The 14986-nt window shown below is 49.6% G+C and overlaps 1 protein-coding gene across 2 annotated transcripts in view; it reads left to right on the forward strand.

The window, feature by feature from the left end:
* The window catches only part of bcor (BCL6 corepressor), a 36367-nt gene that overhangs the window by 16808 nt on the left and 4573 nt on the right, over positions 1-14986 (forward strand). Inside the window, exons 4-10 of one of the 2 annotated variants that reach the window (XM_085765659.1) lie at positions 265-321; positions 868-1027; positions 2237-2596; positions 3704-4009; positions 5541-5848; positions 7237-7545; positions 14334-14500. In XM_085765659.1, coding sequence (XP_085621785.1) covers positions 265-321; positions 868-1027; positions 2237-2596; positions 3704-4009; positions 5541-5848; positions 7237-7545; positions 14334-14500 — 1667 coding nt within the window. The remainder of the gene's footprint in view (positions 1-264; positions 322-867; positions 1028-2236; positions 2597-3703; positions 4010-5540; positions 5849-7236; positions 7546-14333; positions 14501-14986) is intronic. The other variant, XM_085765660.1, reaches the window with a different exon arrangement.

Consider the following 14986-nt stretch of genomic DNA (forward strand, 5'->3'; position numbering starts at 1 on the left):
TAGAAAACGTATTGTTTTGATTCTCCTTTTTTTTCTTTTTTTACAAATTCGCCATTCATGCGGTTCAGAAATTATTTGATAGTTTTGATGCAGTGTTAATTGACCTGTTGAGTCACTTTAATTTGATTGTGTTATTTTGTGGGATTGTGGCTGCCTATTGTGTGTAAAGAAACATGTGGAGAACCATAACAAAAAAGTTCATTAAAAAAGAAAAAAGATGAAATGATGGACAGATTATTGAGCCCCCCCATTCTAATTGCTTAGATGGAAGTCATATCACGAGAGGGGAGTAATATAAGTCAACCTGCAGCTAACTGGGAGGTCAGTTCTTTACATTTCTTATCACATCTGCCTCTGATGGGCTCTGTCTCCTTTGTACTCTGTATCACTGCACACCCCTTTTTTCTCCCCACTCCCTTCTTTCATCTTTTTCTCCTCTCTCTGCCTCAGGGCTTAGATGTATATGTTTCCTAGCCATGTTTATGTTTCAGGAAGGGAGATGCCAGGACTTAAGCCCCAGAGCGCATGGACTCACAGTGGCTGCAGTAGTCTAACCTGTGTCTTGATGCCATGCTTGTGATTTTATCTGTCTACCTTTTTTTTTTGTTGTTGTTGTGTGTGTCCTGTGTGTGCGTTTCGTGTGTGTGGGTTAAATTTCTTTGGCATTTTCTTGTTGATTTTTGAGACAATGTGATTTCTGATGCAATTTTTTGCTTCTGTAGCTGTTGAGGCCAGATTGAGGCTTAGCGAGGTTGTGTGCGTGTATGTGCGTGCTACGTGCGTGTGTGTGAGTGAGTGGCGTGGGCAGATGATGAGTAGTTTTCATGGGTTTTCTCTGCATTTGTGTGTGTGTCTGTGTGCGCACAGCGGGCAATGATGCGGTTCTCGGAGCTGGAGCTGAAGGAGAAGGAGGGCGGCGGTGTGTGTGTGTCTGCCTCGGCAGCAGGACGGGAGCTGGCAGACGGCCAGCGCAGAGAGCGAGCGCTGGAGCACTGCCAACACACCACCAGGCAGGCAGAGAGGGAGGGTGAGTAACCCAGCACCCCACACACACACACACACACACACACTCGTAACGCACGCACGCACACACGCATGCAGCCACTCTGCAAATGAACACTCAGAGAGGGACACACACAAACAATAGGTGCGCGTACACACTCACATGCATTTGCAGCAAATGCTTAGGCGAGACCGGGTCACTCTAAAAAAAGACACACTTTTCCACACACAGACTCAACACACACACACACACATGCGCGCACGCACACACATGCACACAGACTCTTATACAAGCCAGGCAGCAAAAGCGAACGGGCGAGCGAGCGAGTGAGCGAGAGAGACAGAGAGGGGGAGTTTTATTTTCAAGAAGCCTTTTGTGCTTATCTGCGCCGAGAGACGATCGAGAGGGAGGGCAAGGGGAGAAGGAGGGGCAGAGATTGCGTGAGAGAGAGAGAGAAAGAGAGAGAGTGAAAGCAAGGAGGGAGAGTTAGTGGGTGAAAGCGGATGGGAGAGCGCAACGGAAAGAGAGAGGGGGGGAGGAAGGGAGGTGGAGGGGAGGGGAGGGGAGGGGAGGGGAGGGGGGGTTAGTTACGTTGGCTGAGAGCCCAGCTGTGTGTTGGAGCGAGGCCGCGGCTGACGTGTGAGCCTAATTATGGCATGGAGGGAGACGGAGAGGGAGTCGAGGAGAGGAGAGGAGAGGGGGAGGAGGGGAGGGGAGAGTCACGCTCTGTGTGAGAAGGGCGTGGTGCGGTCATGCCGTGGGGGAGGACGGACGGAGAAAAGGGGGGGAGGTGGGGAGGAGGGGGCGTCGAGTGGAGGGATGGGAGTTACCGTGCGCAGGATGTTTTCTTGCCTCTCCTGTGGAAGTGCGAGCGGCTGCAGCGGAGCGTCGGGCCGCTGGCTCGGCTCACATCAGATTAAAAAGTCTTTACCCCATCAAAGTTTTACTGCCTGTCTTTAAAGCTGAATAAAAGCTGGCTGGTGTTTAACTGGCATTCTCCCTCTGTCAATCCCTCACCCCCCCCCCCACCCACCCTTTTTTTTTTTCCTCCCCTGCTCTCTCTTTCTCTCTGTGTCTGTCTGTCTGTCTGTCTGCATTCTCTCCCCATGTGTCTGTCTCCCTTTCATCTTCTGTTGCTTATTTTTGCCCCCTCCTCTCCCACTCTCCCCCTCCCGCTCCCTCTCCCCCCCCCCGTCCGTTTCCATCCGTCTGTCTCTGCTCTGCTCTCCTCAGGCGTCCGGCCGGCGTACACTAACAACAGAGTTCCAGTGCTCCAGCGCTGCGGGGGCCAGAGGGAACCTTTGTCCCCCAGGCAGGGGGCCCGGGACGGGGCCAGAGGTGTCGTGCAGGGCGGGGGCGGAGGGCTAAAGGATGGACCCAAGAAGCTGATGAGAGAGCCCGAGGGAATTCACTGTTTGCCCCCGACTCTGACGCCGGCGAAGGGGTATCCTGAGGAGAAATCCTGCCTCGGCTTCTCCCCCTCCTCCGCCGCCAGGAAACGTCCGCTCTGCATCAAGTCCGAGCAGGAGGACACGGACGGCGAGGACGGAGACGCGCTGTCCCACCTTGAGAAAAGACCCAAACTCTCTACAGGTGGGGATTACTTAAACTCGCCACACGCCACTTCCGTATTCCTCAAACGACCCCACCACCCACCCCCCTCCTCCTCCTCCTCCTCCTCTTCATCTGCTTTCCATGCACTCTAATTCTGCCCACTTCTGTTCCCCTCGTCTTCTGTGGTGCTGAGCCCCGTCTCATCCCTTGTTTCTCTCTCGCTCTCTCTTCTTTTTTTTTTTAAACAATCTTTCTATTCCTTTTGATGCTTCCTCCTTCCCAATCAATTCCACCTTAAGCCCCCCTTCCACAACAACACACACACCCACCCGCCCACCCCCCTCCCCACCCCCCGTCTTCCCACTCTCTGTCCCATCTTTCGCTCTGTGTGGCAGCCAGCTCAGAGAAGTGTTTAATCCTGCCTTTGAGCAGTGTGCTAGAGAGAAACGAGAAAGAGGGACAGCCATTCTCTCTCTTCTTTCAGCTCTGCCGTTCCTCCGCTGCGCTTACCCACCCTCTTCAAAGCTGCTCTTTTCTTCTCTTTTCATCTCCTTTCTTTTTTCCCTCATCTGTTTGGGTTTCCTTTTTTTTTTTTTTTTCTGGCATGCGGTATTGCGCTCGCTCTCCCGCTCTCCCTGGCACTGGCAGACAAGTCAAATACCCGTCCCCCGTGAATTTCAGGGGGAGAACTCTCCCTCTGCTTCTCCGGTCTTTATTGCTTTGTTTCTCCGCCCGATTCTTGACTTCTCTCCCCTTTTACTCCTCAATCTGTCTGCTCCCTGCCTCTCCTGCCTCTGTGTGTGTGTGTGTTTTTTAAATGCAAGGCTCAGAGGGGGTTTACAAGCCATAAGAATGTAGTGATTAATGGACTTTGTTCTTTGTGCTCAGTTGTCTGCAGACTGGTGTGCATGTACATACAATAGTGTAGTGTGCAGGTGAGAGGAGCTATTTAGAAAAAAGAGAGGCCTTTTATGCTGTTTAAGCTTGTTCATAATCGATTCTTATTAGTTTATCCAGCAGGTTTTTAAAGATGTTTATTAAACCAAATGTGGGATGAGAATTTTCTCATCTAATTTTCAAAACCACCAAAACCGTCACGATTTTCAGATGAGTAAAAGATGCAAACTGTGTGCATGTGGTTCACAGATGAGCGCGAGCAGACCAGCGCCGACGAGGATGACGACGACGAGGTGCGCAAGCTCAAGGTCTGCATCGAGCTGAAGGGACTGCGACTCAGCAAGCCCGCCACCGGCACGCTTTCACCCGACGGCGCCCAACAAATCAAACAGGAGCGGGTGTGGCCCCAGCCCCGATTAGTGGGCCCGGCGGCGCAGAGCATCCGGGATCGCAAAATCAGGGCCGGCGAGTCGGAGGACCGAGCGGCGGCGGCGGCAGCGGCGGCACAGAGAGCCGAGATCAACAGGAAATGGGGCTGCGAGAAGCTACTTAATGGTGAGAATGAACCGCCAGCCGTGCAAACCACTTCTGTATCTCCGAGTTCAGCTAGGGTAACGGAAATCTATCTTTGGCTCACGTTTCACTTTCTTGTTGAGCGTTGTGTCTTAAGGGGATTTCCCGGGAGTCTGTGGGGAGGGTGCAGAGGAAATGAGGTAGGGGATACTTCCTCCTGCCAGGGGAAAGGCTGGGCAATCAGAAACAGGACCAGGGGACTAACAGCGAACCACCACCGCCCCCTACCCCCTCCTCCTTCCTCTCTTGTGGTTTTGGGATTTTTGTTCAGCTGGTCTACAGCGGGGCTCTGTGAGAGCGATGAAAGAGCGAATGAGGGAAGTGGCTGGTGGAGATATGCGTGGGCAGGTGTAGTGTGACTAATGTGTGATCAATGATTTTTCTCTTCTTTTTTTTCCCCCCCTCAAGACCAGTCAGAGGGAAAGAGAGGACGAGTAGCACGCGTGTGTGTGTGTGTGTGTGTGTGTGTGTGTTAGGGGGGGTAACTTATTAAAACCAGGGCTTTCCCTTATTCATGTGCCCAAACTGAGGCAAAGGGAGGCACAGACGAGACAAGGAGGAGAGAATAAAAGAGCAGGAGAGAGATTAAAGGAAGTGAATAAAGCAGGGGAGATTTTTGGTTTAATGTTTCCTGCAGAAACCACAGGCCTCGTAGGCCTTGATTGGCCACAGTTTTTTCTTTCTTTTTTTTTTTTTTTTTTTTTACTTTTACCTTTTTAGATAACATCACCCTGGCAACAGCCATATTGTCAAAATGAATGTGGTGATTCCATTGTGCGTCTGTCTGTCAGGGCTGTGGTCTTTTCTTTTTGCCACAGTTTTTTTTTTCTTCAGGATTCCTTCCTCTAATCAGATGTTAAAACACATTCATCTGCCGTGAAGGATCTCGTATTCTACGAGGCTTACGCTGCAACAGGAAATCGCACAGAAAAGTGCTTATACGTTTAAGCGTCGGCACGATATAAAATTTCACTCCCCTCCTCATTTGTTTCCTGCCTTTGACTGATTTAATGGAACGCTTATTCTGAGCCTCGACCACATTCACGTGCAGTTAGCAGCACTGCGATCTTTAGGAGGAAATGTATTTCCATTAAGCTATTTAAACAGCATTTTGACATTGTGGGTTTCAAGGGCAGGGTTTTTTATTTTTTTTTATTTCTCATATAAATATGTACTGTATGCAGCTGAAACCAGACAGTGCCACATTTGTTTAAGGAGTTTACTCATAGCGGTGTCCTTGCTGCAATGAATGAGCGCGCACTAGTCACTACAGGGTTGTTTGTGCGAGCCTCTGTTGTGCATGCAAGTGTGTTTTTTTTATTTTTTATTTTTTTCCTGAGCGAGCAGGCCTGCTGCGCTCCCAGACAGCTCTATGCACTCATTAATAAACCAACAGAGGGTGAGAGATGGCCTTGCAATACCTTCCCATCCTCCCCTTCCACTGAGCTCCCGCACTATCAGCCGCTCACTCTTCACTCCTCTTTCTCTCTCTCCTCCTCTCCTCCTGCTCCAGGAGTAGCTGCTCCCCCCCTTCCCCCCAGCCAGCTGAAGGACAGAGCGTACCCGCCGGACCCCTTCTCAGGTGACCGTGGCCTCAAGGAGCCCAGGAGGGGCCCCCCCTCTCCGGCCCCAGAGCTGTCCATGGGAGGCACCCCTCCCCTCAAGCCCCGTCGCCATAGTGACACGGACAAACCCAAGGGCAAGCGGCCCTGCAAGACCAAACACACGAGTCAGAGGGAGCGGGAGAAGAGGAAAGAGGCCGCTCCTAACAGCCCGGGCCAGCGCTGCGTGTCTGATCTGGGAGCAGCAGAAGATGACAAGGTGAGTGCTGATAGGGCGTCTGGCCGCGATATGGGCGTCTGGATGTTTGCAGCAGTGAGTTTCAGTATGCCTGTCGGCGCCTCTGATTATGCAGCTGGGAGAGGGAGAGGGAGGGAGGGAGAGGGAGAGGAAGGAAGTATGTTTACAATGTTTAGAGGGCTGCTGGAGCTTTGACCTCCTCCTGCCCTTAGCGGCTCCCTGCGGAGCCCCTGCATGCATGTGTGTTTGTCTCCGGCCTTAATTGTCGAACGTGTGTCATCGGCGCTGTTCTGTGTGTAGGTGCGTGCCAGGGCTCCGAGTGTCTGCGTGTTTGTGAGCATTCCTGACATAACAACAAAACCCTGGAGCAATTATGCATCACACTTTGCTGAGCACAAGGCTGCACACACACACAGACACACACACACACACACACACACACATGCACGCTCCCTCGCTCCCACAGTGAGGAATGTAGCAGCCGTGGTCCAGCGTATGAAGCGCATGAGTTCAAAGTAGAGGAAAAAAATGAGCATGGGGAAAAATTGAAGGGGGAAAAAAAGAAAAAGAAAAAAAGAAGGCTAGTTGTTTTTCACCCGCGCTGCTCTCCTCCCCTGCTCCTCCTCGGCCTGACAGCTGCTTCGACATGGAATTCCACTGAGAGGGCACGCATTTCACACACACACACACACACACACACACACACACACACACACACACACACACACACACACACACACACACACACACACACACACACACTCACACACACACACACACACACACTCAACACAAGACACACACGCACAGGCTCACTCAGGCAACTCCCTCTCTCTCATGTGTTGCGCTCCGAGGGCTCTGTTGGTTTAGCGGTTAAAGAAAAGTGGCGTGCCAACCTGCAGTGTTTGGGGCGTGAACAGTTGGTGTGAAAAACGTGTGTGTGTGTGTGTTTTCTCAGTGATGCGTGGTGTTGTCTTCCGCGCGCGCAATAATCATACTTAAACACAGATGTTGTAAATGGAAAATCCATCTCTATTTTAAGCCGTTAGCAGGAGGTGGTTTCTAAAAAAAAAAAAAAAAGTCAAGTGAGGAAGGAAAAAAAAATATTTTGTGTTATTAAAAATGTGATGATTATTCTTTCTGGATGGATTCTGGCCTTGACTAATTGTCTTATAATTAAGCCACTTTTATATTTTTTCCATCATTATTTTACTTTTGTATGATTGTGAGTGTGTGCGCTAGTGCATCTCTTTGTGTGTGTGTGTGTGTGCATATGTCAGTGTCGTCTCATCCATGTGCCCTTGACTTTTCGTGTGTGTGTGTGTGTGTGTGTGTGTGTGTGAATTGCTGTCCCGTCTGCTATGTGGCAGGAGCTGTGACACTCTCTCTCCGTCTCTCTCTCTCCTCAGCTGAGTGAGCAGCGCGGCGCTCCGAGGAAGAAAGCCGCCTCTCCTAATCATTATCCCTGCTCTCCAGTCAAGCCCTGCTCCCCCGTCGCTCTCTGCCCGCCCTCCCTGCAGCCCCAGGTGAATGACAGAGCGTGCTGCGTCCCACCAGAGGCGGCGGCGGCAGTGGTGGTGGCGGTGGCGGGGGTGCACAGGACCCCCCCTGCCGAGCCCCCCGCGGTGCGTCCGATCCCACCGGAGGCTCGTCGGCTGATCGTGAACAAGAACGCCGGGGAGACTCTGCTCCAGAGAGCCGCGCGGCTCGGCTACGAGGTAATAAGCTCCTCTCAGAGCCGCCCCTCCCCCCTCCTCCCCTCCTCCCCTCCCCTCCCTCCTTATCGCTTTCTCTCCGCACATTTTACACTCTTAACACTTCGTCTCTCCCAAATCTTCACTCTCTCTCTTCTTAAATTGAGCTCATTTTCTCCCCCTACTTTGTTCCTGTCTCTGACTCTGACAGACAGAGCTTGACTCTTTTTTCTTTTTGTCTGATTATTCTTTAGCATCCATCCTATTTCTCCATCTTTCTGCCTCCTTTGCTTTCTCTACCATTTCCTTCTCTTTCACCCTCACTCGCAGACACTCCATCTTTTTCTGCTCCTCTTGCTCGCTATGCTCTTTCTCTCTCAGGTTTCCGCTCTCTCCCTCCCCCCTCTTTCCTCTCAGCACTCTCTTTCTCTTCCTCTCTTTGTGACTCAGATTGTCGTTGGCACCCCTCCTCCTCCTCCCCGCGAGCGCACTCGCACACACATACACACATACACAGACACACACACACTCTCTCTCTCTCTCTCTCCCTCGCCTCCCGTCCTCTTGCCTCGCTCCACTCTCACATCTCATTAATTTTCCGTGAGGCGAAGTGTGACACACACACACAGGCTCGCTCACGCACACACATAACACGCACGAGCACATGCGTGCGCAGACAGCATGAGGGATCGGTGGGATCATTATACGGAGACTGATGCTCGCTGCCTCTCTCTAGCATCGGGAGTTTTTTTCTTTCTTTCTTTGTGTGTAGCTGCCGATCATTCGCTCCAAAACCAGATCCTGTCTTTCCCGCACATACGAGGGAGAAAAAAACAAAAAACAAAACTGAGGCTTCTGTATATTTTACTGAATCTCGCAACTCCCATTGCTCTGAAAGCTTTTAATTAAAGTCGGACGGCCCGCTGTCTCGCTCTCCCTCCCTCATCCCTCGTGTTGCTGTTTTGAGCCTAAACGTTTCTCCTCCCTTGTTGACAGATTTTACAAATTGATTTATTGATCCGGGTGTTTTTAAAGCCACTTGAGCTGCAGATTGTGTCCACTCTGTCTCTCACTCTCTTCACCTTCTATGCCGTCTTTGCCTGTGTGCGTGCGTGCGTGATCGTGCACACATGATCATTTTTTATCACCGGCAGAGGTATCTTCACAGAACTGTAAATAGGTGAGGGTATCTTTTGTTGCTCATTAACTGGTTGCTTTATGGTTGTGTGTGTTTGTTGTACACATTTATGATGATGAGATGTGTGTGTGTGTGCGTGTGCGTGTGTCCGTGATTATGTGTGTGAGTCAGAGTGGGAGAAAGCAAGAGTGTGAATGAGAGGTAAGCACTGGGAGTATAATCGCATTCTAATGGCCCTCTAATGTGCCGTGGTGACTGTGGTTAGCAGTGGCGGCGGCTGTTTTTCCCCCTCGCTCTCAAACACACACACACACAGACACACACATACACAGGGTGCAGCGCAGCAGCAGCAGCAGGGTTCAGTCAGCCGTGCTGGAGAGAAGCTGGCTCGTCTCTCTGATTTATGCGTCTCTCTCGAACGTTTTTTTCCCTCCCTCCTCTTTTTTCTTTTTTTCTTTTTTTTTCATTCCCCCTTCGCATTTTTCCCTTCCTGCGCTCCGCTTGTGGAGAGGGAAAGAGGGAGGAGGGAGGAGAAAACCTGAGACTACACAAACAAGGCGCTGACCGCTGCGCAAACAACACCCCCGCCTTCCCCCTCTCCCCTTCCCTCCCTCCCTCCCTTTCTTTCTCTCCCTCTCCCTCTCCCTCTCTCAGGAAGCTCGTCTCTCGCTGCCTGTGTGTGATAAGCCTGGGGCAGACCCGTGGGGCTCCCACACACACACACACAGACGCACACATACACACACAAGGACGTGTGCAGAGAGACACACACCAATTTATGCATACCGCCTGACACACACACACACACACACACACACACACACACACACACACACACTCACATACAAGCCTGTAGAGCGCTTGTCTCACGCTGGTGTTTTAGCGCCGCAAGCTCTAGGCTTATCACACACAGGCAGAGAGATATGAGGGCCTGAGAGACAGAGCCACGCACACACACACACACACACATACAGCTCACAGGCTGATTACAAGCACGCACACACACACATACACAGAAATATGCACAGAGAAACACCCGTTATGACCCAGTGAGCGCATGCACAGGCATCCTGACGTGTTCTCTCCATATGCTGCACAGAGCAGCGACTCATGCACTGTCGCACACCCACTCAAACCTGCACATGCAAATTTCAGAGTCACCTCATGCGCACACACGTACGCACACGCAACCTACATGCTGACTACAAAAACAGACGCAGACACACACAGACAGGGAAACACCAGTTGGTTCCCTGTGAGCACACGCATGCAGAGCCGCGTCACGCACACACATCATGTAATGTAACACACGCACACTATTCTTTTGCCGTTTCCCGATGCCCGGCCGACACTGTGCATATTTCATGTTCGTTTAGTTTTGCGATCCGTGCCTCTGCACATGAAAGCCCACTCTCTCTCTCTCTTCCTCCCTCCCTCGCTCCCCTTTTATTCTCTCGCTCTCCCTCGTCTGCCTCACTCTCCGAGCATTTGAAATGGTAATGAGAAGAGATTCTGCGGATGTCTTCATCCCTCTCCCTCTCTCGTGCCGGGGCTCGGGGCCCCTCCGCTCTTCTCATTGAAAGCTCAGATAAAGGTGCAGTCTGTCATTTATTCTCCTCCCACAAATCACTCCTGATTTTTTTCCTCCTCAAATCCCGCCATGATCCGAGCAAAGAGAGAAACTGATTGCGTTTTAAGTGCCCTAATCAAACCGGCATCCATGTTGGAAAGTTTGAGCTTAAATTGCTGCGACCAGGAGATTTGCTTGTGGATGTGAAGTAAATCCGCACTGACCTTTTTAAAGTTCATCCTCCGACCTCTGACTCACAGATTTGCACCTTTTGACCAAAAGCAAAGGTCTTTAAAAGTGTAAACGGTTGAGGGAACCACACTGGTCCAGAAAGGAGGAGGCTATCGAATTGGCTATCTATTTCCGTACACTGCTCCATAATATAAATGCCGTAGTCTATTTTCTGCAGTCAATCGAGACTAACTTTACTTAATTAATTTAACCATTTTACCTTACTGTTTAATTTACTTCGGTGTTAGATAGCTTGAAGTGTTATTTGGTGAACAAGTGGCAAGTCGGCTAGCTTGGCGAGTTTCTAGATGGCCCCATTACCGTATGTCTCTGGCAAGCTGCTGAATAAGTACATTAGCAATTGGCTAACTAGCCCTGTGTTGGCGAACACGTTGCCAACTAGCTTCATCAGCTTTTCACTGGAACCATTATGGCTGTGTGACTCACTCATTCATAGGCTACTCGTCCCTACTCGCTACATAGTGAATTACTAGACTATATATTGAGCTCACTGGTAAAATGAAAAAACACTTTCGGGCACTACTCCGCTGCGTGGTTAATTACGTTATTATGTCTTAATTTAAAAGTTCCAGATCAGTGCCGACTGCGATCATGACAGCGATGCGCGACCGCAATGCATTATGGGATATATTGCTTGGTTAGTGAACATCGGTTGTACACTACTTTTCACGCTGCATTGTAGGATACTGTGAGTCCACTATAATAGCTACAACTTAAAGCAATCTAAGACGGAAGTAAATTAGACAGTAAGTTAAAATGGTTAAATTAAGTAAAGTCGGCTAATACGTTAGCGATTGGGTAGCCAACCATATGCTAACTAGCCCTGCAAATCAGCGAGCTGGGTGAGCTTTTGATTGGCTAATACCTAGGGATGTCACGATTAGTTATTGGTACGACTCGAGTATTGAGAAATAATCACAGTATTACAATTATCACGATTATTTTGCATTAATTAATTTCACAACACTATGAATCAAATATAGTCAAAATATAGTTACATTACTAATTATTAATACACAAAATATTCAAAGTATCTATTAATATACGACCAATTATTAATCCTCCAGGGGAAATATTTGAAATATACAAGTCATTAATTGTCATCTATACCAAATGTTTAAGTCTGTTTTTAACCGTGGCGAAACGAAAACAAAGTTACACCCACAGTTGTTGTGTAACTAACTTTGTTTTTACTTTATTTAGGAATCTATACGACTAATTAACCATGGTGTTTAATACTGCGATTAATCGTGAAATCAAGTAACCGTGACATCCCTACTAATACAGTACCCTTATGTCGCTGGCTGGCTATCTTTCATTTGAGGTTAATTTTGTGGCTAATTGTGGCTGTGGGTCACTATGGCACACTTAAAATTATTTTCATTCATTTTTTCTCATCCTTCTGGTTGTATGTAGCAATTTAAGATTAGTGTTTATGTAGAGCAGGTTATTGATTGTAGACTTAAGACATTTATTGTGAAAACATACTTTATAATAAATCTAGTGAATCCTCCTTATTCCATCTGTAAAAGGTGATAATAGGTTTGTGTGTGTGCGTGCGAGACAGCGAGCGATGAAGTAACTGAGAGTTCTCAGGCTTCCTGTGTTACCCCAGCGGTTTAACAAGCGGCTGGCGCACACACACAAACACACACACTCACGAACATCTACACTTTTTACTTGTCTGGGCATGCACCACAACTTTGCTGCGTCGACCGTTGGCTGTGCATCACACGGGGAAAGTCACTCATACATGACTTGTACATGCGATGCGTACACACACACACACACTCACACACACACACATCTTTTGTATGTGAGGCGCATACGAGGCAGCGCTGCAAGGGGTTAAATGTCTGAGTGATGCATTGATTGCAGGCGAGCGCAGGGAAGCATTCTAGAGAGGGAGATTAGAAGACGGAGGGAAAGAGCAAGAGGAGGGGAGGGAGCGGTGTCTCATTTTACTGCGGAGGAGTGTGTGTGTGTGCGTGTGTGTGTGTGTGTGTGTCAGTCTGGCGGGAAGCCGGGGCTCTCGTGCTAAGCTCCTCGCTCTCTCCCAGCGATATTAAACAGGGCTCCGGAGGTTTTAGCGCTACGCCTCCTCCACAGCCACACACATACATACATACACACACACACACACACACACACACATACAATCTCGTCAGCGGCACAAAAATACATGTGTGCTCATGCGTGCACACACACACATTCACACGCACGCCCGCCGAGGCAAGCTGCATATCAACACTCTGCCCGTCAGTCTCTCTAACACTTGCTCTCATTCACTCACACAGGCAGACACATGCATGCACACACACAGCGAGTGGAATCCCCCAGAGGGGAGCTTCAGCACAGCGCTCCTGAATCTCTCTCCAGCAGGCAAACAGAGTGTTGGCAGCGAGAGAAAACCAGTTGGAGCACCCTCCCTCCCTCCCTCTCCCCTCCTCACCCACCCCCAAACCTCCTTCTCTTTCTCTTTTTCTCTCCTGCACTTTGTTTTGCTCACACTTGCTCACGATCTCTGCTTTTCCACTTCTCCCTCCCTCCCTCCCTCCCTCCCTGGCTCTGATCGTCCTCACTATCACTCTTATCACTGCTACACCACCACCACGTCCACACTTCACGCCGCCACTACCATCCACTACGTCCCCTCCCTCCTTCCCTCCCTCCCTCACTTTCATCTATCGTTATTATCAGCTGCGGCCCAGAGGACGGCCCCGGCAGATTTCATCTACAGATTCATTTATCTGTCATCTGTTGGGGTGTTGCCTCGCGCTTCCCGCGTTCTTCCGCCCTCTCTAACCCCGCGCTCGTCCTTCTGTCAGTCTGTTTTCTCTCAATCGCTCGCCCTTTCCTTTCCTCTTCCTCTTCCTCCCTCCATCCGCCCTGCGCTGAAAGAGAGAGGGTGAGAGGGAGATAAACACTTGGACTAGACGGCAGGCTTGAATTAGCATAGAAATGGAAGTTTGGAGTCATTCCCCAGGTTGAGATGAGCAGCCTCTCCTCCCCTCGGCACAGAACTGTTAGCAGGACAGACAGAGTGCGTCTGACTATATGAGTCTTGCATACACATATATGTTAAAATATGTATAGAAAATAAGGCGTTTTCTAATTCTTTTTTTTCAAAGATCTGCAATCCTGCTACCCAGTCCTTCTCTGAGTTGCATATCCAAACAAACTGCACCCGCAGTGTCGAAACGCACCCGTCTGACTCGGACAGGCCCCATATCAACACACTGCTGGGCTGCTCTCCATCTCCCTGACTCGGCGCTGTTTAGTAGCAGCAGACACTGCTCCAGTCCAATGAAAACCAGTCTGACTACTTAGTGCTGGATGCCCAACTGTCACAGCCCTAGACCAGAGGAAATGCTTCCAGCTCTTGAGCGCCTCTATCAAATCTCTTTGTTCCGCTTCCATTATGCTGTGTTCAGAGCCCAGCCATCGTAACTGGCTGCTACAGCAGCATCCAGGCCCAACTATGGCACACGCATGCATGCATACGCACTCAAACACACATACACACAGCTCATACGTGCACAAGCAGAATCTGGCAGGCTAAATACAGTTGAGTCACACTTAGTCTCCTTGCTGTGTTTTGGTGCCAGCTCTAGTATTATGGAGCGTTTCTGTGTACGAGTATGTGTGTTTGTCCGGTGCAGGAGCACAGTCAGTTCCTCCTTTCCCTAATTTCTCCCTCCCACAGGAACTGTAAAGGGAAGGACTGTTTGCGTATGTGTCTGCTCCGTCTGACTTGTGTGTGTTTGGTCTTGTATTGCTTGGGTTGTTACCACACGTACGTCTATTACACACACACACACATACTGAACACTGCTCTCCCTCTTTTTGCAGGAGGTGGTGCTGTACTGTCTGGAGAACAGAGTGTGTGAGGTGAATCACAGGGACTACGCCGGCTACTGCGCTCTCCATGAGGCGTGCGCCCGCGGCTGGCTCAGCATAGTCCAACACCTGCTGGATTACGGGGCAGACATCAACTGCAGCGCACAGGATGGCACCAGGTAAACAAAACACACTCAATTCATATGCACACAGAATCGCAGCAACACGTGCCCCTGTGTGTTACGCAAACATCACAGCGTTTCCTTCGTGTCCTGATGGAGCCAGCCAGAGGTTTTGTCCTCAATTAAGTCGCCTCATGAGATTTTTTTTTATTTTTTATATGTTCTTGGCAAGAGCAGTGATTTTGAAGATTAGTTGCCTTTTTGCATGGGGAACGCCAACTGTTTCCATTTCATTGCACTATATTAAAATTTACAGTAGGGGATCTGTTCTAGGAGGCTGTGCACAGGTCTTAAAGATGTATTGTGTTGCAGTTAAGCTTTTATTTATTAGCAGATTTGTGACATTGGTAGTATTACAGAGCCAGGTGAGACCATTGCTGAGAAGAATGGCAGTCTTATAAATCTATAAATTGTATTTCACTTTATGTCCCTCTAGGTTTAGATAACACACTAGGTTAAAAAAAAAAAAAGATTTATGGCAGA

Source organism: Trachurus japonicus, chromosome 21 (assembly GCF_045865225.1).
Source record: "Trachurus japonicus isolate A0001 chromosome 21, Traja_1.0".
NCBI classification, from domain to species: domain Eukaryota; kingdom Metazoa; phylum Chordata; class Actinopteri; order Carangiformes; family Carangidae; genus Trachurus; species Trachurus japonicus.